This window comes from Pipistrellus hanaki (genome assembly GCF_964339955.1).
Source record: "Pipistrellus hanaki genome assembly, chromosome: 18".
NCBI lineage: Eukaryota > Metazoa > Chordata > Mammalia > Chiroptera > Vespertilionidae > Pipistrellus > Pipistrellus hanaki.
Genome location: NC_140520.1, coordinates 34,473,550 through 34,494,983, shown reverse-complemented (window position 1 = coordinate 34,494,983; position 21,434 = coordinate 34,473,550). Strand labels below are relative to the sequence as shown.

The 21,434-nt window shown below is 50.5% G+C and overlaps 1 protein-coding gene across 2 annotated transcripts; it reads left to right on the top strand.

The window, feature by feature from the left end:
- Positions 1-1,031: 1,031 nt before the first annotated feature.
- SLAMF8 (SLAM family member 8) lies at positions 1,032-11,650 on the top strand. Of its 2 annotated transcripts, XM_084865926.1 has the most exons (6): positions 1,032-1,220; positions 4,531-4,857; positions 7,842-7,883; positions 8,005-8,301; positions 8,385-8,483; positions 10,111-11,650. In XM_084865926.1, exons 1-6 carry the CDS (start codon positions 1,130-1,132, stop codon positions 10,170-10,172), a joined length of 918 nt encoding a protein of 305 aa, XP_084722052.1. In that variant the 5' UTR covers positions 1,032-1,129; the 3' UTR covers positions 10,173-11,650. The 2 variants fall into 2 exon arrangements, with proteins under 2 accessions (XP_084722052.1, XP_084722053.1); XM_084865927.1 differs by lacking the exon at positions 7,842-7,883.
- Positions 11,651-21,434: the final 9,784 nt, after the last annotated feature.

The following is a 21,434-nucleotide window of genomic DNA, read 5'->3' as shown; positions in this document are numbered from 1 at the left end:
TCCCCTCTGTCCCTTCTCACCCCTCCATTCCCTCCCCTCCCTTCCCCCCCTCCCTCACCTCCCCTCTGTCCCTTCTCACCCCTCCATTCCCTCCCCTCCCTTCCCCCTCTCTCCTCCCAACCTCCCTACCCCCTCCTATCCTCCCTCCCCCCTCTCTTACCTCTCTCTCCTTCCTCCTCCCTCTCCCCTCTCTCCCCTCTCTCCTTTCTCTCCCCTCTCTCTGGCATTTAAGTAGCAGCAGTTAATAGAGTTTGAGTGCTGGCTATGCAGAGCCCATTCTGCAGCCTTGCAGGGGCCGATCTTGCTGGTGGTGATGACTGGGCTGGTAGCCTGTCTTCTCATCAAAACTGCGGGCGCCTGGAGGGCAGGAGCTGCGCCTTTCCCCTGTGTGTCCCCAGCCCCTGGCTCAGCGTCGATGCTCAGCCAATCCTTGCTGCGTGGGTGACGGACTTGGCAATGGCGTCACCATGACTGCCTTCCTTTGGCCTCGGCCCAGAGCCGGCAGCTCTGTCAGGACCCCTGCTCTGCCCTCTCTGCGCTGAGGGGCCCCAGCCCTCCCTCCACCAGGAGCTGTTCAGAACCTTCCCTTGACCACCAGCCCCAGAACCGCCAGAGCGGGGAGCCTGTTTGACCTCCGGTTCCCACGCCCCTCGCAGCCCTGCTGCCCTGGACTCCCTCTGCGGCCTCGTGTGCCACAGGGTGAAGGCCGCTGGCCTCCAGAACAAGGGTCTGATGCCACCCCGGCATTCCAGGCCCCTGGATGGTGGCCCCAGGCCCCTCCTCGTCCTTACCCACCTCAGCCTTAAGGGATTCTTTCCCTGGCTCCTCACCTTCCCTGGTGCCCACTCGGGCCTCCTGAGGGAGGTGGGAGGATAGGATGCGGGCTTGTGCGGGGCTTATCCAGCCACAGGCCATGAAGAACACTGACTTACCAGAAGCGGCCCTGGAAGAGCCCGGCCAGGCTCACAGCCAACTTCCACTTTCCTCCCATGTTTTCACTTTCGGGGCGTCTTGTTTTGAGTGGCGATTCCTCCTTCTGCACATGGGGCTTTCCAGAAGGATCACAGCTGTGCTTCCATGCAGCCACGAGGCCTGTCCCCATTCAAGGCCTCCCCGCCCCGGGTAGAGGATGTCCTGGCTGCCGGCTGCCAGGGGCGCTGCCCCGGCTTTCCGGAGGAGGATGGCGGCGTGGTCCCTGTGGCTTCCCCTTCTCTGGGCAGGTGAGTGGGGCGGGCGAGTGGCCTGTCCTCAAAGAGCTGACCCCTCCTGCCGCCCCTCGCCAGATGTCTGCGCAGGGTCCCCCAACCCCCAGGAAGAACTCAGGCACCGGGAGGTGGTGGGGAATTCGGATGCAAGTTTGGGGGCAGCCTTTAAAACCAGGCCGAGGCGCAGAGATGCAGGGTCCTGGGTGGAAGGAGGCAGCGGCCCCAGGAGAACCCACATCCAGGAGACTCGAGCTGCGCTGCGGCCCAGGGCTGTTGAGACGGAGGCTGGAGGCACCAGTGGTTTGGAAAGAGCTGGCTGTGAGAATGGTGGGGGTCTGGCAGTGTTAACACATGAGAATTCTAAATACAGCCTGAGGAGCTCAGGGGAGGGCAGGGCAGGGCAAGGAAGGATCTTTCCATCTGAGGATGCAGTTCCTCAGCCCGTGGGAAGCCAGGGCCTGTCCCGAGGCATGTGTACGGGATACTGAGTAGGGATGAGAGGCGAGAGCAAGTTTAAGGCAGCACACGTGGGCCTGGAGGGCGGATCATCTGGTGTGGGATGCCTGCCTGTTGGGTCTCTTCTGCCCCAGGCAATTCCTCTAGGCCAGTGGTTGGCAAACTCATTAGTCAACAGAGCCAACTAGCAACAGCACAACGATTGACATTTCTTTAGAGAGCCAAATTTTTTTAAAACTTCAACTTCTTCTAACGCCACTTCTTCAAAATAGACTCGCCCAGGCCGTGGTATTTTGGGAAGAGCCACACTCAAGGGGCCAAAGAGCCGCATGTGGCTCTCAAGCCGCAGTTTGCTGACCACGGCTCTAGTCTGTCTGGTGCCCGACTTCCCTCCTGTGGATGAGACGAGCTCAGTGTGACGCAGCTCAGGACCTCAAGGCCAGGGCACGGGCGTCCGGGGGTGTGGCAAAGACAGAGACACCTTTGTCCGCCTCAGACTCACAGTGGCTTTGAGGTGACTTTGTCCAGGGTCCCTCCAGAGTCTCCAACCTAGAGAGCTCCAATCTCTACGGATGTCACCATTTCTAAACATGGGAAGGGAATGCCTCAAAAAAAGGAAGTCTGTTTGGTTGAAAAATCTTTCAAACCCTTGCTTTTGGGAGACAAAAATCATTTTGCCAAAAGCCTCTTGATGGTAAACGAGGTGAGTGCAACGTATGTGTGCACCCCTGGCTTTGCGGAGGGGACAGGGGGAGCCCGGAGAGGAGCGTGATTGCTGGAGCTCGCACTGGCTCAGGAGTCCTGCCTGCCACCATTGCCATCTCTCCTCTCCGTCCTGTCTCTACTCTGCATCCCCCGGAAGTCACCGCCAACCAAGCCGGAAGGGATTTGTGCCAGGGAGGGCAGTGAGGCGCGTGAGGGGCTGGAGTGGCCAGGAGCTGGTTGAGTGGCCATTCAGAACACGCCTCCTTCACCGCACTCCCAGCACCTGGGTGTGTCCCGCCTGTCCTCCCATTCTGCCCTGCCCGCCTGCGCCCACCACTGTGCCAGGCACGAGGTACATCCACAGATCCTGCCATCCGTTCTGTAAAACTTCCTGAGTTTCTACATCCTCCTCCTGAGCCGCGTGGGCACGGGGAGCGCAGAGACGGAAAGAGGAACTCACAGGCCAGCGGGAGACACTGACTCAGAGCCTGGGGATCACCACAGAAATGAGGCCAATTCATAGCAAGGATCCCAGGCTGCTGAGGGCACACGGAGAATGAGTGTGGAGCCTGCAGGGATGGATGGGGGATTAGGGAACCCTGATGCTTCAAGGATGAGCAGCAATGAGCCAGTGGAGGAGGCAGGGCGCACTTCAAGCAGAGGCACCGGCCACGTGCCTCACACTCAGCACGTTCCGGCAGCCCTCAGCACCTTCCACCCTCCCGTTCTGTGGCTCCTCCTGCTCTGCACCGCAGAGACCTGGCACCTTGTGGGTTCCCAGGGCCCGGGAGCCATCCTTGCCTCCTTCCCCCTTCGCTTCACAGACCCAGTCTACTACCAGATCCCGCTGATGACGCTTCTTTATCTCTCACTTCCTGCACCTCTCCCCGCCTCTCCCCGCTCCCCCTCAATACAAACTTCCATCACTCACCTTTGGATTAAGCAGGGGTGGGTAGCCTCTCTCTGCCAAGAGCCATTTGGATATTTATAACATCATCCGAGGGCCATACAAATGATCAACTTAAAAATTAGCCACTTGATGGGTCAAACATTGAATGAACTCACCCTAATGCAATTGCAGGGCCAGAGCCAATGACTTTGTGGGCCTTATAGGGCCCAAGGACCGAGTGTTCCCCACCCCTGGATTCACAGAAGCGCCTCAGGTTTGCCCACCTACAGGCCTCCTCTGCCCACTGCTGGAGTGATCTTTCTAGCAGGCCTCCGATCCTGTTATTCTTACTGACTAGTAAAACCTATTCTAGGGCCCTCATGGCTCGAAGAATAAAGCCCAAGTGTCAATGTCACTTTCAGGGCCCTGCACAATCTGGTTCTCTCTGTAAAACTCACTGGGTTTCTACATCGCAACCCTGGAGCACAATTCTTTTTTTCTTTTTTTAATATATATTTTATTGATTTTATTTATTTATTTATGTATTTATTTATTTATACATTTTTTTAGAGAGAGGGATAGAGAGTTAGAAACATCGATGAGAGAGAATCATCGACCAGCTGCCTCCTGCACCACCCCCACTGGGGATGTGCCTGCAACCAATGTACATGCCCTTGACCGGAATCGAACCTGGTACCCTTCAGTCCCGCAGGCCTACGCTCTATCCACTGAGCCAAACCGGTTTCGGCTGCAGCACAGTTCTTACTCCCCCTGCAGAGAACTACCTTCAGCCCTCCCCTGCTTCCCCACCCTCCCACCGTGCACATGCATGCTCACACCCTCCAGGCCTTCCGACAGGCTGTCCCCTTGGCCTGTGAGGCTTCCCATCCCGTGCCAGGCAGCCCTCTGCTTGGCCTGGCAAATCCCACTTCTCCTTTGGCCTCAATTTCCCTGAACCCCTCCAGACCAGGTGAGGTTACACTATCAGGCTGCCTGTGTTCTCCCAGAGTGGCCCTTTTCCCATGATGGCACTTGGCTCACTATATGTTAATTGCTGTATTTTAATACATGTTAATTGCTTGGCTTCCTCTCTGAGCTCCGTGAGCACAGGTATGAATTCTTTTTCTTAATTTTATTCCCAGCCCCTGGGACCGCGCATTCTCAACCTGAGTGGAGGGAGCGGGGTAGAGGAGTCCCAATGTGCTCCGTGCTGCGTGCAGGGGAGACTGAGGAGCCTGGGGCAGGCGGAGTGACGTGGCTGTGTTGTTCCTGCAGCACCACTTCCTGTCGCCACTACTGGTGCCCAAGTGCAGGGCCAGGTGGGGGGCTCGGTGCTGCTGGCGGCAGAGTGCCACCCCGGCTTCCACGTCCGAGAGGCCATCTGGCGGTCCCTCTGGCCCTCGGAGGAGCTCCTGGCCACGTCTTTCCGGGGCGCCCTGGAGACGCGGTACCACTCCCGCTTCCTGGGCCGCACACAGCTGCACCGCAACCTGAGCCTGCAGCTCGGGCCGCTGGAGCCCGGAGACAGCGGCAACTTCTCAGTGCTGCTCGTGGACACTGGAGGCCGGATCTGGACCCAGATCCTGCAGCTCAAGGTGTATGGTGAGTGTGCCCGGCTCTCTGCCCACCTTCCCTCACAAAGTCCTCGAAGGGCATTTGGAGTCCTGGGAGCTGGAGAACTGGGTTTCAGAAACCACGGGCCTCTGACTCCGTGGCTGATTCAGAGTCTCCTGCAGCCGCATCTAAGGAAACCCCTCAGGGTCGCCCAGGTGAGCTCCAATCAGGAGCAGCCCCGCTCTACGGTCCTAGTCTGAGCCCCAGGGAGGCACTTTCTGGACTCCGTGGTCTTGGACACAAGGCTTAGCTCCGACATTCACTGTCTCGTTAGTCAAGCGGGCATTGCGATGTTACCACACAGATGCTCAGGACAGTGAGGTGCAGTGGCGCTTGGGAAAACATCTGGGACAGAAGTTGGCCTGTGCCTCACCAGTTCACAGGTATCCGATTAAGACATGCCATTAATTTATGTGCCCCTGAAAAGGAAACATGTTGCCAATTAAACTAGGGCACTATGTTTTTATTAAAATTTATAATCCAACTGAAGTTAGAAGTACAGGATTTTTATTTTCTATTTTTAAAAGTTATTCCAGATGCATTTAGAGATCTTTACTATATAGAATATTCATGGGTTCTTTCAGTCATTCATTGCTGCAACACATACCATCCCCAACCTTATTGGCTAAAGACAATTATTTTATTTCTCGAAATTCTGCAGGTTGGCCGGGCTCAGCCAGGCAGACCTCTGCTCCAAGTGCAGGGTCATTTATGCAGCCTCGTTCAGCGCCTCTGCTCAGGTGTCTGAATTCACTGGGGACAGGAAGGGTCTTTCTTTCCAGCAACTTCACCTCCACCTCCATCACAACTACTTCTACCATAACTTCTACCACTATCACTACCTCCACATCCACCATCACCACCTTCCTCCTTCATTACCCTACCACTATCACCGCCTCTACCTCCACCATCACTTCTACCACTAACTCTACCTCCACATGTACCTCCACCATCACCACCTCCACCTTCACTACTTCCTCCTTCATCACCCTATCACCACCTCCATCTCTACCTCCAATACCTCCACCACCACTACCATCTCCACCTCCATCATCATTTCTACCACTATCGCTATCTCTACCTCCACCTCCACCACTTTCACTACTACCTCCACCTCTATCTCCACAACCCCCACTATCACCTTCACCTTCACCTCCACCATCACTTCTACCACTATCACTACCTCCACCTTCACCATCTTCCTCCTTCATTACCCTACCACTATCACCACCTCCACCTCCACCATCATTTCTATCATTATCACTATCTCTATCTCTACCTTCACCACTCCACTATCTCCTCCACTTCTATCTCCATTATCCCCATCGTCTTCACTGCCACCTCTACCTCCACCATTACTTCTACCACTAGTACTATTTCTACCTCTACCTCCACACCTCCACTATCACCTCCACCTCTACCACCTTTACTATATTTCTGCTGGTCAGTCAAGAAAAAGCAATGGCCTTCCAGCTCTCAATTAGATACCTAGCGGCTTGGAAATGATATGTGAAAGACCCCAAAGCACAATTTTAGTAAAACCTTGAAAGTTGGTAGATGGAGGGGAGGAAAAGTTTCAAATTCAGGAATGGAGAGTAGGGGTGACAGCTAGGAAGAGGGAAACAATGAGGGAGAGAATGGCAGTAGCAAATTGGGACAGAGACACTCCTCCCCTCCCTGAGATAGCTAACTGGCTGCCACTCAGGGTGCTGATAAGCAGTTAGACAGGTGTCCTTCTGAATGCATGCAGCCCTGAGCCAGGAGTACAGTTCGGCAAACAGAGTGCTGGCTGGGTTTCAGCACCCCCACCTTCCCCCGTTACCCCCTGGCCAGTGCCCTTGTGCAGTGAGTAACCTACACAGGCAGCCCCGGAGCGTCTCCCTTGTTGAATCTCAGCTGTAGCACATGGGGAATGAGGACACTGAGTGTGAGAACACATGCAGCACCCACACCGCCAGGCTCAGAATGCCTTGTTCTCAGCATCCGAATTACAAATTGTAAGGAAATTGCTGTTTTATTGCTTCCAAATGCAGAGCGTGATTAGAACTAATTGCACCAAGCTGCCAAACAGCCGTCCTCAGGAGCTCCGCTCTGACAATAGATAAAGAAGGATTCGAATTAGCAGATCAGTTACCAGAAGTGTCAATGTGCTCATCGTGTTTGGAAGCAGCTTGTCCTCCTAAGGAGAATAAATATCTCCCCTGTCATCTTTGTTTATACTATTAGTGTGCCCAGCATTTTGTTTTCTTTTTTCATATTCCAAATCCCAACACATGGGGCTGCCATTCAGGAGGTTTTACTCTGCTTGACTTCGGAACGCTGTCAGACACGGAGTCCTCTCCTTGTCACCAGAATGCTCTCCCGCTGGCCTCCAGAGCTAGGGAGACCCGGGATTTTCTCACCAACCTACGTAGGAAAGGGGAGTCAGGACACCAGTTTGTTCAATGGCCCAGGTAGCTGAGCACCAAGATAACAAGACAGAGCCCCTTCATGGCCCTATTTTCGCCATTGCAATTATTTTCTTAACCATTTATAACCACTTGTTAGTATTTGTCTTCCTCACCAAACTCTAACATCAAAAAGTCCAGGCATGTGTATGATGGGTTGCTGCTGCTACTGTTGTGCTGTGTTTTGCCTGATGTGGTAAATGCTCACTGTCTCTCTGGTTGATCTGTCATGGGGAAAGTGCTATGACAGGAGACAGGCAGGGGGCTTGGAAAGCTCAGCCGCACACCTGGAGTATTAGGGAAGGCTTCATGGTCAGGGCAGCAGGCAAGGTGTCCACACTGGGCCCACTGTTTTCCAGGGGGCCAAGAAGATAAAGGTGTGTGTGTGCACTGCTGAGACACATGAAAGCATGGAAGAGCATGACATGCTTGAGAGAGCTGGAAATGATGTAGGAGCGGTGGGGAGGACCAGCAGGAGAGATGGACATCAACCATTTCATGGAAGATTTTGAATCCCACACTTAGGAATTCAGCTTTGGTCCTGTGGTCAATGGGAAGCCAGACAAGGTATTGGAGCAAGAGTGGACTCAACAGAGGTGTTATCTACCCCGGCATGGATCCCAGAGCCAAGGTGGGGGCCCTGTCCAGCACCCCGGTAACCCAGACCTGCTCTACTATTTTTGCTCAGATGCAGTACCCAGGCCCATGGTTCAAGTGTTCATTGCTGTATCTCAGCCCCCCAAGACCTGCCAAGCATTCCTGTCCTGCTGGGTCCCCAACATCAGTGACATAACCTATAGCTGGCGCCTGGAGGGGTCCATTGACTTTGGTATCGAGCCAGATGGCCTCTTCACGGATGGTCAGGTGTTGAGGGTTTCGCTGGGACCAGAAGACAAGGGCATGGCCTTTTCCTGCATTGTCTCCAACCCCGTCAGCTGGAATTCGACCATAGTCACCCCCTGGGAGAGCTGCTATCATGAGACAGGTACACCACGGGCCAAGGGTTGGTGTGGGATAGTGAAGCATCAAGTCCACTTCTGACCCTGCCCCCTCCATGTCCTGCCCCAGGGAAGGCCTCCTACAAGGATGTGTTCCTGGTGGCGGTGCCCGTCTTGCTGCTTCTGATCCTGGCTGGTCTCTCTGCCTGGTACCGGGGCCCCTGCTCAGGTGGGAGTTATGCGCATGCTGTAGGTGGGTGGGGAGCTAAGCCTACTGGGAAGATGGGCAGAATTAGATCTCTTCCTATTTGTCTTTGGATTGTCTGCCCTCCGTACCACTCCCACCTCATCTCTTGGCCCTCTCCATCTTGCATTCTGGCCTCCAGTCAGAATTGAAGTTCCTTTTGTAATTCTTCAAGTGAACTATTTTCTTACATACATCTTTGGGCCTTTGCATATTCCATTTTCCCTGTCTGGACCACACTTTCCATGATTTCCCACTCAACCCCTTCATTGGATTATGTCCTATAAGATCTATATTTTACTATATTTCAAGAGGGGGTGGGGAGAGAAAGAGATAGAAACATCAATCATGAAAGAGAATCACTGATTGGCTGCCCCTGCACTCCCCACAATAGGGATCAATCCCAAAACCTGGGCACATGCCCTGACCGGGAATTCAACTGTGACCTTCTGGTTCATAGGTCGAAGCTCAACACTGAGCCACACTGGCTGGCTAATGTTCTGCTTTTAACGCCCATCGTTTACCCCATTCACAGCACTGATTGCACTTACTCTCCCACTAAATTCTTAGCCCTTTAAAGGCAAATGCTGAGTCACCACTGGGCATTTAGCAATAGTTTCTGTTACATAGCTGTATCAATAAAGGTTTGTTGAACAAAAGTTTAGTCATATCCCAACCCCTTGTTGCCTAGGAAATATTCTCTGAGCAAAGTGCTTGTCTGGCTGGAAGCTGCTAGTGCCTCTTTGTCAAGGAGAAGAAAGGGGAACCTCAGAGTTCAGCCAGGTTCTGAACTCTACACCCATCAGCCCTGCCTTTGCCCCTAATGCCCTGCCCCTGTGGCTCCCTGGTTATGTGCATCCAGGCTGTGTGGGCTTGCTGGCCCACGGTGGAGAGAGCAGTCAGCAAGGAGAAGGAGGCATGAGACCGGAGTCACTTAGCGTAGAGCTGGAGCAGAGAACTGGCTTTTGTATGTTCTTTCCCTAGGGATGGGGGAAAGCAGCGAGGTCAAACTCCATCCAGGGGCCCTGTCTGTCCCAGGCAGTCCCCAGAATTTATGTAGAAGCCGGGGAAAGAGCAGCTTTTTGTTTGAACAGCTTTATTGAAATATAATTCACATACCATACAATTCACCCATTTAAAGTGCATACAATTCAGTGGCTTTTATTGTATTCACAGAGTTGTGTTATCCATCACCACAATCAATTTTAGGACATTTTCATTACCCCCAAACCCCTTGGCCATCCCTCCCTAATCAACCTTCTCTCACTCAAGGCTCAGGAAAGAGTGGCTTTGGCCACCTAGGAGGACAGAAAGAACCCAACATCCTCACAGGAAGTACAGTGCTGGCTCTGGCTCTGCCATGTGGTCTTCTGGCCACTTAATTATACTTTTTACAGTTAAATGCCTGGCATAGTTGCAGAGGGAGGCTAAACAGTAGGAAGAACTACTTGTCTTTGAAGCATCTCCTTTTCCATGGTCTTGATAAAACGGGGGTAGGGGGAGGATGGAGTTGTGGGTTTGGGGTTTTTTGACTGAGGTGATCTTGGGCCAAACCAAGGTTACTAAGATTCTAAACATTAGAGGGGTAACCTTTTTTCCGATCTCCTTGCAGGGAGAAAGAAGGATGTCTGTGCTGATGAAGACACTCTACAGACAGAGAACCCCCTTGTGTAGGGTCTGCCGTGAGGGAGGAGATAAACTGATGTGGGATCATGAGGAACCCCACTTCCCAGGCACATGATGGCCCAGGACACAGCTGGTGCCAGCTATGGTCCTCGTAGCTCCTGTGAGACTCCGTTCCACTTTCCAGGGGCACCTGGGCAGCTGTCACATTGGGAGGACAGAAAACATTGGAACAACTTTCTACACTCTCTCCCTTCCCTCTCCCCTTATTGCATGCCCTGGCTTTGGTCTGGGCAAAATGGGCCTAAGAAGACATTCCCTAAAGGACACTGGACATTCTCCAGGATCCACATTGCCAGTGACTGTCCAGGGATTCACCTCGCACCACTGTATTGGTTGAAGTTCTAACTCCAATTTCTCAAAATATGACTATTTGGAGATAGGGCCTTTAAAGATATGGTTAAGGTTAAATGAAGTCAGTGGAATAGGGCCCTAATTTAATATGCCTGGGGTCCTTATAAGAAGAAGGAGCAACACCAGAAATGCACACACAGAGAGAAAACAGCCATGGGATGACACGGAGAGAATGAAGCCAAGGAGTGAGGCCTCCGTAGGCATCAAACCAACTGATACAGTGATCTTGGACTTTCGGTCTCCAGAACTGTGAGAAGATAAATGTCTGCTGTGTAAGTCACCCAGTCAGTGGTACCTTGTTATGCTAGCCCTGACAGACTACCCTGCAGCAAAGGATTGCCTCCAGCCTGGGTCCCAGGCTTTAGGAGACATTAGACCTCTGAACTAGCTGTGACTCTGAATCTCCCACATCCAGCCCAGTCCCAGCCCTAGCCCCAAGCTCCTCTACTTTGAGATCCCCATGCTTCCTGATGACCAAGGCATTGTCATAAGAAAAGGTCTAGAAATAGGTGAAGGTGGGAGGTGAAGGACAAAGGTTTCTCTTTCTGGCCTGAAAGGCTTTCAGGTCATCTGAGTTCATGACCCTCAAAGGAAATGTACAGTTATAGACCATCAAAGGGCAGTTTCTATCTCATGGTTGGGATGGGTACCATTTTAGAGGAACACCTTTTTGAAGACAACACCTTTTTATTAGATAACTTCACCATCTCTGTTAACTATCATGTCTCCTATAGGATCTGGGAGTGGGACTTGAAATTCTTGCCTTCAGTGACCAGAAAAAAAAAAAAAAAACGAAAAAAAAAAACAACACCATATTAAATTTGCCCCAGCCAAAGTTTTTGCACAACTTCAAGAAAAGCAGCTCACCTGGCCAGTTTGACTCAGTGGATAGAGCATCGGCCTGCGGACTTAAAGGTCCCGGGTTTGATTCTGGTCGAGGGCACATGCTTGGGTTGTGGGCTCAATCCCTAGTGTGGAGTGTGCAGGAGGCAGCTAATCAGTGATTCTCTCTCATCATTGATGTTTATATCTCTCTCTCCTTCTCCCTTCCTCTCTGAACTCAATAAAAAATATATAAAATAATAAAAAATAAAATTTAAAAGAGAAAAAGAAAAGCACCTCTGTTTGAGGTGAGTGTCTCTATCTGAGACTGAGAAAGGAAAGAGCTAGGAAAATCTAAGCAGAAGATAAAATCTGAAGGGGAAGGGCACTGAAGCATCCTGGCATCTGGCACACTAATTTTCAAATGCAAGTGCAGAGGATCCACCCAAGTTCAAGGAGAGAGGGAAAAGACCCCACAACTCAAAGGGAGTATGGTCAAGGTGAATTTTAAAGAAGAGCTTGTTCGAGCTTGGCAATTATTGAGGCCATCTTTGGAAAATACTATCTGCCACTGAGTGATTCTGTCTAGAATAGTTCTGGGGTATTGCCACTGGGGGAAAAAAACTCTAGCTAAACTTTAGAATGAGTAGGTGATAAGGTTCACAGTTACTCCCTCCCACATATAACAGGATTTTTTTTTTCCTGGAGCCTCACTCAACTCTTGATAATAGAGAGGTAGGAGGAATTGAGTAAATAGAGTAGGTTTTGAAGTATTTTCCAGGATGGCTTTGTTCATTCCACCCAGGAGCTTAGTACAGTCCAAGGATCTTCCCTCTTCACCTCAATTCCTATGCAGTCACTTCACCTGGGAACACTGGTCAATGCAACTGGCCTTCAGATTCATCTTGCCACTCCTCCATTGATTTAGTCCTGGATTTTCCATGCCTGTTAGCTCTGCTGAGAAGTCTCCTGCTGGTCCGCTGGTTTTATTTGTCTTCATGCCTTTCCTGTAGCCACTTCTCTCCCATCACCCCCAAGTCCACCTGAGCATGCACATGGCCACCCAACCTGCCAGCTAGTGAATTATTCAAAACTGGCTTCAGTTCCTAAATTTATGTGAAAGAGAAAGCCCAAGATCTAGCAAGGGGCCATGGTGGTTGTATAAAGGATACACACACACACACACACACACACACACACACACACACACATCACGCCCCACCTTACTTTCCTTCATCCCAGAGTCCCATCTCAGATCAGAGCAGCTGTGGATGGGGTGGGGCCCACAGTTCTCCTTCACAAGGTAACTAGTGATCTCATTCAGACAATGGTTTTGTAGGGAGGTGCACCAGGACCTTTTTCAGCAGATCTATCTTGTTCAAAAAAATTGATGTTCTCATCCCCAATGACTCACTTGTCAACTAGTGGACTAATTAACCTCCTTTGAGAAAAACTCAAAGTGCTTCTGTGAGAACAATATGTGGGTTAATAGGCATTTGGATTGATGCTTTAAAAGTCACACAAGAACAAGTATTGATTGAGGGTCAAGTGTGTGCTGGACACACTTCAAAACACTAGGTAATCAGCAGTGGACAAAGCAACGCCTTTCCTTTATAGAGTTATATTCTTGATAATAAATAAGCAAATAAATGTCTGCCAGGTGTTTATAGGTTCTATTAAAAAAGATCAGCCCAGTGAAAGACTAGCGAATGATATGTTGAGGAGAAGGGGTCCAACTTTGGATACGGTGATTAGAGAACACTTTCTGATGAGGTGATCTTGGAACAGAAACCCAATGAAGTAGAGTGAGCCATGCAGCGTCTGGGAAAAAGGGATCCCCAAGACCAGAAGATAGAAAGACCCTTAAGAGAGAGCATGGCTGGCATTTATGAAAACTAGAATGGAGGCCAAGGCTGATGAGTCAAAACAAGAGTATGAGGTTTTATTTTGTTTGTTTGTTTCTTACTTTTTTGTTTTATTCCACATATGAGTGACATCATATGGCTTTTCTGTCTGACTTATTTTACTTAGCATAATACCCACATAAAAGAGGCCACTGAAGGGATCTGGCTAGGGTGTCGGAAACAATAAAGTAGAGTTAATCTAGCTCCCTTTGTTGTTGCAAATGGAAATATTTATTATTTTTTATGGCTGAGTAATATTCCATTGGATATATATACCACCTCTTCTTTGTGCTTTTGTCTACTGATGGACACTTAGGTTGTTTCCATATCTTGCCTATTATCAATAATGCTGCAATGAACATAGGAGTTTATATATCTTTTCAAGTTAGTGTTCTCATATTCTTCAGATAAATACCAAGAAGTGAAATTGCTGGGACATATGATAAATGTTCTTAATTTTTTATATAAAAATATTTTATTGAGGAAGGGAGAGGGAGAGTCAGAAACATCAATGGTGATAATCATTGATTGGCTGTCTCTTGCATGCCCCCTACTGGGGATCAAGCCCTCAACCCAGGCATGTGCCCTTGGCAGGAATTGAACCTGCAAACCTTTCAGTCCACAGGCTAATGGTCCATCCATTGAGCCAAACCAGCTAAGGCTATATTCTTAATTTTTTTTAGGAACCTCCAAATTGTTTTTATAGTGGCTGCACCAATTTGCAATCCCACCAACAATGCACAAGGGTTCCTTTTTCTCCACATTCTCACCAACACTTGTCCTATTGATAATAGCCATTCTAACAGGTGTGAAGTAGTATCCTATTGTGGTTTTGATTTATATTTTTCTAATAATTTGTGATGTTGAGCATCTTTTTACATGCCCATTGACCATCTGTATGTATTCCTTGAAAAAAGGTCTATTCAGGTTCTCTGCCCATTTTTTAATTGAATTGTTTGTTTTTTGTTGTTGTTGAATTATATGTGGTTTTTTTATATATTTTTTTGGATATTAACCCCTGAACATAAATATCATTTGCAAATATTTTTCCATTCAATTGGATGCCTTTTTGTTTAAAATTAAAATATAACAAACGAAACAACACAAAAATAAACCCACAGATACAGACCACAGAATGGTGGTTACCAGAGGGGAAGGGGGTACGAGAAGGGTGAAATGGGTAAAGGTGAAGAATTATAACATTGTACACCTGAAATTATTTAATGTTATTAACCAACTAGAGGCCAGATGCATGAAATTCATGCATGGGGCTCGGCCCTTGCAGCCCTGGCTTTGTACAGAAGGTTGTTCAGCTGTCTAGTCTAATTAGCATATATGATCTTATTATTGTAGATGTTACCTCAATTAAAATAAATAAATTAAAACACAAGGGGCTGAGAGTGGAAGGGGAGTGTCAGAGTAATGGTGTTGGGCCATAGCACATGGGACCTTGGGTCTTCACAATACCCCTTCCCTGGGGTGAGGATGGCCAGGAGAGCCCCATGGCAACCTTTGTACTATTATTTCCAGTAGGCTCATGGTCAGACCAGAGTCGTCTCCAAATATGTTTTTGCTTTTGTTTTTGCTATATTTTTCTTAGGCAAGACCCTCTGTATCTGTCCTTCTGTGCAAAGGACAAATACAAGAGCTGCTGGGGCAAAGGTGTCATGTGACATGATGTCAGAAAGAAAGGAGAGGGCTAGAGAAAAGAAAAGGGTAAGAGACATCATTTTAATCAATGGAGACAGGAGCACCCAGTGCCTTGTTTAAAAACAATGGCTGCAAACATTCATGACATCGCTGGCAGATCTTCCTCCCACTGTTATTAGAAGTAGCACCTGTTCGGTTCATCAGCACTTGGTAACTTACTGGTCTTCAGAGAAACACCATCTCCCTCCAGCTCTGTTCTGCATGCAGCCTGAAACAGGGCCTCTAAAACAGCACATCCCCAGATCCGGCACAGTCTCAGCAGGTGCCTCCCCTCAGATTGTGCACTGCTCACCTGGGTCCCGTCTGCCAGGAGGGCCAGACGGAGCACAGGGGTGAGTAGTGGGGACACTCTCACTGCACAACCGGCTGTCGGGTTCTGGAAGGCGCACTTCACTTCCAGGGAAACACTGGAAAACGTCAACGTCCAGAAGAGAATGACCACGGTGGTGAAAAGTCTAAAAGCCTAATCATTCGAGAAACGATTAAAGAAACCGGTCATGTTTCACCTTGAACCAACAGCTTGGATGGCCACAAGTCCCCAGATAGTCAAAAGGCTCTCCTGCAAGCCACGTTGTGTAGCTGACGCCAGGGGAACATGACACTGAAAGGCAAATATTGACTCATGACTAATAGCCAAAGCTGGAAGGAGACTTTGTGGTTACTCACTTCATGTTTCATTTCTCAGGTGGAAAACTGAAGTCCAAATAGATTGTTACTCGCTGGAGTTACATAATTAAGTCAGTGGCAGAGTCAGAGTCAGCATTAACTTTCTAAATCAGTCTAGCCCCTTCCCAGGAAGGACTTAATAACAAATGTAGAATAGGAAGTGAGCTGTTTCAATGAATGTGCCTAAGCAGAAATCACCTCAGAACAATGCTATATAGAGGAGACCCTGCACAAGTTTGGCGGGAAGTTGTATTCAATAAAGAACCTGCCTCCCAAGGCCATGTTGAATGTAGATAAATTAATTGTGGCACACTCTTCCCACTGAGTCCACATGCAGTACATCAAGTAACCTCAACAGTTCATTGAAGTGGGGAGCCAAGATTAAACCAATCTTCCATTCCTGCCCTAGACACCCCTCAAGATCCTTCTGACATGGAGAAGGAATTAAAAATTAAAGAAAGAATGAGTGCAGAGACAGTGGGACAAAAGAGGCCACTGAAGGGATCTGGCTAGGGTGTCGGAAACAATAAAGTAGAGTTAATCTAGCTCCCTTTGTTCTGCCATTCTCCTCAGTATATAGATCAGGAAATAGATCAGAGCTAGAAACAAAGGAGAGATTAATGGGGAGTCGTAGTACGAAAGCAGAAGAGCATAAAAGCAGTCAGATAAATGAATGCGACCACAGCGCCATTTAAGAAATCATGTTCTTTAGAATATTTCAGAATAATGGGACACTTGTATCAGTTAAGAGTTCTTTGGACGCAGGCAAAGAAGCCAACTCTGGTTTTAAACTAAAGCAAAAGAAGGAATTATTAGAAAGGCGTGGGTAGAGAAATGTCTTGGTCAGTGCAGGCTGCTGTAAAAGAATGCCATAGTCTAGGAGGCTTATAATCAACAGACATTTATTTCTCACAGTTCTGGAAGCCGGAAGTCCAAGATCAAGGCACCAGCAGAGTTAGTGTCTGGTGAGAGCCCACTTCTTGGTTCATAGAGAGCCATCTTCCTGCTGTGTCTTCTCAAGGTACAAAGGGTGAGGGAGGGCTCCTGGGTTTCTCTTCTATGGGCACTAATCCCACTCATGAAGGCTTCACACTCAAGACCTAGTCCCCCTCCCCCAAAGAGCTCACCTTCAAACACTATCATGCTGGGGAGTAGGCTCCAGCATATACATTTTGGGAGCACACACAGAGTCAGCCTGTAGCACTCAGAGATGAAGGAAAACTGACCAACCAGGCTCAGGAAGGACAAGCCGGTGGCCTCAGGTGACATCATATGGCTTTTCTGTCTCCTCAAGGGCCCCAGGAATACTTTCTGTTCCCCTGTTGCTCACTGAAGATTAAAATTTCCAACAGATTGAGCTTGATCAGCCTAGCAGGGGTCAAGAATCCCCCCCTTAGGGGCATAGGGAGGAGTTGCAAGATATCTTATCACAAGTGGAGTTGGTTTAACAAAATAAAGTACAACAGGAAGTTTGAACAGGAATCTATAGAGCGGCAAGTGCATGTGTCTGTTCATTCCGGGAGCGTTTACTGATCCCCTACTGGCCACCAGTACCCACGTGGGCACAGAGATGTCTAAGTAGTGGCATCACCATCCCTGCCCTCAGAGAGGTTACGTGCTAGTGGAGAAGTGTGTCAATAAGTGACTCCAAGGAGTAAGCCATGTCACAGCCCCCTGCATGTGTTCAGAGCTGTCTCCTAACCCGTGAGACCTCTGTCCCCAGACAGCACCGGCAGGTCCACAGGGAAGTGGTGGAAGGGACGGAGGCTCTGGCTAGGAGTAGAGCTTCCGTTGGCGGGAAGAGAAGACAGTGTGGCATGGTAGCTCCCTGGGCACCATCTTCCCAGAGCAGCATCAGGGGCTTCTTCATTGACTGAGTTCACAAAATACCAAGACATCCCAGGCAGGTAGGTTGTCTTCAGAGCTCCCTCTAGGTGACACTAAAGAGGGGCAGCAGCCTGCTCTAGGCAGGGCTGGCGCCACCCTCTTGGATGCCTGGAGTGAGATTCTGAAATGCTCCATCCCACCCTCTGGCCCAGCCTCTTGGCCTCAGGCCTGCACCCACTCCCTGGGGCTGCTCAGGCCCTCAGGAGTCTTCCAAACTCTAGTTCAGAAATACACTGGGATCCCTCCTGCCCAAACTTGATATCAGCCTTCCAGCCCAACTCTCCCAGAAAATCCCTACCCGTTCCCCCTCACACTGGGGGTTTTGAACTCCTCCTGAGCATGGAGCCCAGAGTCCAGATCCCTAGCACGGCGGTGGCTCAGCATGAGGATGTGAGAGATGAAGATGACAGCAAGCCTGACAGCAGATGGCCACTCCAGGAAGAGGGGAGGTGCAGGGATGGGGCTGAGCTCCTGGCTTGCCAGGTGCCCTGAGGCCTGAGCACCCAGGAGAAGGAGAAGGTGCGGAGCTGTCTCCCACCCACTTCTGAGAGGGGCTGGGTGCACACCGGAGCCCAGAGGTGCCAGCTAGAGCCTCAGCGAACCCCAGGCAGCAGTTTGTGGAGAGTTTATTCCTCTGGGGACTATGTCCAGAAAGGATGAGCACAATAGGATGTCTGTCAGCCCATCCCCTCACCAGCTACTCCCAGGGGGCCAAACGCAGGCAGTACCAGCCTTCCACCAAGGCAAGAGGGCCACTGTCCCGGGCCTGTAATGCACTAGGAATCCAGAATCATGGGATTCCCTGTCCACATGGGAATCTGGAGCAAGCCCCTTGCCAAACTACCTATCTGTGCACCCCTAGTGTGAACGTAGCTAAAGGGCAGTTTTGGGGTCTGCTGGAGGTCACAGTGGCTGGTGGAAGGGCTGTGAGAGGTGCCTTGCTGGACTGTGAGGAGGTGCCGGTTTCCGGGATGGAGACCGGTGCCTGCAGGCAGGGGGCCTCCCAGCTAGAGTAGGGCTGCAGCAGAGAGAACCTCTGGCTTCGCAGCCACTCCGGGCTAACTGTGTCCCATGTTCAATGAGCTGCCTAAGGAAGGGAAGGGCAGGCAGAGAGTCGGGGCAGCAGGAGTCAGCGTCTTCGGGCTGGAGTGTGCTGGGCCAGCAGAGGAGGGTGCTGGCAGCCTGCTGTGTCCCACTGCTGGGAGCTGTGGCCATGTCATCCCTGACCCCAGTGAACATCCCGCCCTCAGACACAGCCTCAGGGAACGGCATCGCCACATGCTGCCCCCAGAGAAGGGCCTCATTCCTGGCGGGCTGTGTCAGCCTGTCCTTCTGTCCCTTGTGCTGAAGAGAAGTGTTCCTGCACTGGTCAAGGTCAGGGTCAAGGAAGGGTGAAGAGAAAGGCAGGGAATGAGGCCTCGCTGGGCATTCTTTAGCAGAAGAACTAGGCCCCTCAGCTTGGAATATGGAGGAAGGAACACCCCTCCACTCTCACCCACACCCCTCACTGGGGACCATTCCAGCCCACAGGCACACCTTCACTCCCTTCTCCCCCAGCCCCGCCCTCGGGAAGCATGAGGAGGGAGATGGCCCGGCAATTAGCAGCCCATGGTAGCTCTTTCTGTCCCCTGCACCTGACAAACTCATGTCCTTTGTCGCTTTGTCCAGGCTCTTCCCCTCCTTCCCGGCCTAGCACACAGCCCTTATCCATCTTGTTCTCCAGGCAAAGCTTCCCAGCCCAGCCCTAGGTACTCCTCCCTGAAACCTGCCCTCAGGGGTTCACAGCATCCACGCTCCCTGCTCGCACGAAGCTGAATCAACAGTCGCATGTATCATTCTTCCATTTTTCCAAATGAGGTTAATAGTGTCCTTAGTGAGGCTGGGAGTGCCTGGGCGGGCCAGATTCCATACCCCAGTCTTACCACTGGCACACGGTAAGCACCTCATCCAGCAGCGGGCAATGCCCAGGGTCGGGGAGGCACACAGGTGGACAATAAGCGACCATTCAGACATCCCCTCCACCGAGAAGCCAAGAGTCTCATGTGGGGAGGTTCTGACACCTGGAGACCCCGCTTCCGAGCAGCAAAATCAGTTGACTGGGCTCCGACAGCCTTCCGGGCCTCTCGGACGCCCACAAGGAAACAGGCTTCTCCGTACTAACGTCCTCCTGCCTCCAGGGCCTGGGGAGGACTTACCTGCTCCTGCTATGCTTCGTCTCTTCCCATCTTCTTCTTTTTTTTTTTTTTTTTTATAAATATATTTTATTGATTTTACACAGAGAGGAATTGAGAGGGACAGAGAGTTAGAAACGTCAATGAGAGAGAAACACCGACCAGCTGCCTCTTGCACACCCCCCAGTGGGGATGTGCCCGCAACCAAGGTACATGCCCTTGACCGGAATCGAACCCGGGAACTTTCAGTCCACAGGCCGACGCTCTATCCACTGAGCCAAAACGGTCCCGGCCCATCTTCTTTTGTTATTTGAAGCAATTTTATTGAGCACCTACTGTATGCCTGGTATGTTTTGGAGCATAGGTACATGAATGAGTAAAACCGAGATCCCTGCTCTTGAGGAGCTCACAGCACAAGGGTCAGGGGAATAGCTGAGCAAAGTCTTTTTTTTTTTTTTTAATATATTTTATTGATTTTGTACAGAGAGGAAGGGAGAGAGATAGAGAGTTAGTAACATCGATGAGAGAGTCATCGATCAGCTGCCTCTTGCACACCCCCTACTGGGGATATGCCCACAACCAAGGTACATGTCCTTGACCAGAATCGAACCCGGGACCTTTCAGTCCCCAAGCCGACACTCTATCCATTGAGCCAAACCAGTCCCGGCTGAGCAAAGTCTTGAAATGGGTAAGGAGCTAGCCATTTGGAAATCCAGAATAAAGCTATTCTGGCAAAGTAAAGGGCCACAGCAAGTATCTGATGAGGTGGAAGAAACAGGAGCCAGGGTGGCTCAATGGGAAGAGCCAGGGGAAGAAGGACAGTAGCTTAGGTCCCTAAGGGGACATGGAAGGCCTGGAGGGTCGGTGTAAGGACCTCGGCCTGGCTCCGAGTAAAATGGGAAGCCACTTCAGGGTTTTGAACAAGAGAATGATTTAAGTATCACTCTGGCTTATCCTTTGACAATAAAGTGTAGTGGGTAAGGAAAGGAACAGGGAGATCAGCTGAGACACCGTTGCTAGAACCCAGGCAAGAGATGATGGTGGGCCAAAACCGGTTTGGCTCCGTGGATAGAGCGTCGGCCTGTGGACTGAAGGGTCCCAGGTTCGATTCCGGTCAAGGGCATGTACCTTGGTTGCGGCCACATCCCCAGTGGGAGATGTGCAGGAGGCAGCTGGTCGATGTTTCTCTCTCATCAATGTTTCTAACTCTCTATCCCTCTCCCTTCCTCTCTGTAAAAAAATCAATAAAATATATTAAAAGAGACAGAGAGAGAGACAGAGAGAGAGAGAGAGAGAGAGAGAGAGAGAGAGAGAGAGAGAGAGAGATGATGGTGGCTGGGAGCCGGGAAATAATTATGGGGAAGAGAGGAGGGCAGAACTGTGCATCTTCTCTGAAGGCAGAACCAACAGAACTTGCTGGCGGGCTGGCGGTGGTGGGGAGAGCAGAGAGAGGAAGAAGGGGACTCCGGAAGAACAGAGTTGCCATCACCTGAAATGGGGGAGGTGGCGGGAGGAGCAGGCTGAGGGAGGATCGGGGCAGTGTTTGGGGCTTGCTACATTGAGATGTCTGTTCATCATAGTGAGTGACTGCAGAATGTAGGAGAGAGGTCCGGCCTGGGTGCATAAATGTGGGTGCTGTTGACATACCGATTATAGATTGATTGGGGGGGGGGGGTGTCAGCCCTCTTCTCCACTTTCTCTGATCCTGTGCTCCCTGGAAGGGCTGATGGAGTGGAAAG

What these genes read in the sequence shown, in the direction of transcription:
- SLAMF8 (XM_084865926.1), top strand. Translation starts at nt 1,130, where the DNA reads ATGTCCTGGCTGCCGGCTGCCAGGGGCGCTGCCCCGGCTTTCCGGAGG. An exon ending in CCTGCAGCTCAAGGTGTATG is followed by an intron (nt 4,858 to 7,841) that starts GTGAGTGTGCCC and finishes TCCCACACTTAG; the next exon opens with GAATTCAGCTTTGGTCCTGT. An exon ending in TCAATGGGAAGCCAGACAAG is followed by an intron (nt 7,884 to 8,004) that starts GTATTGGAGCAA and finishes ATTTTTGCTCAG; the next exon opens with ATGCAGTACCCAGGCCCATG.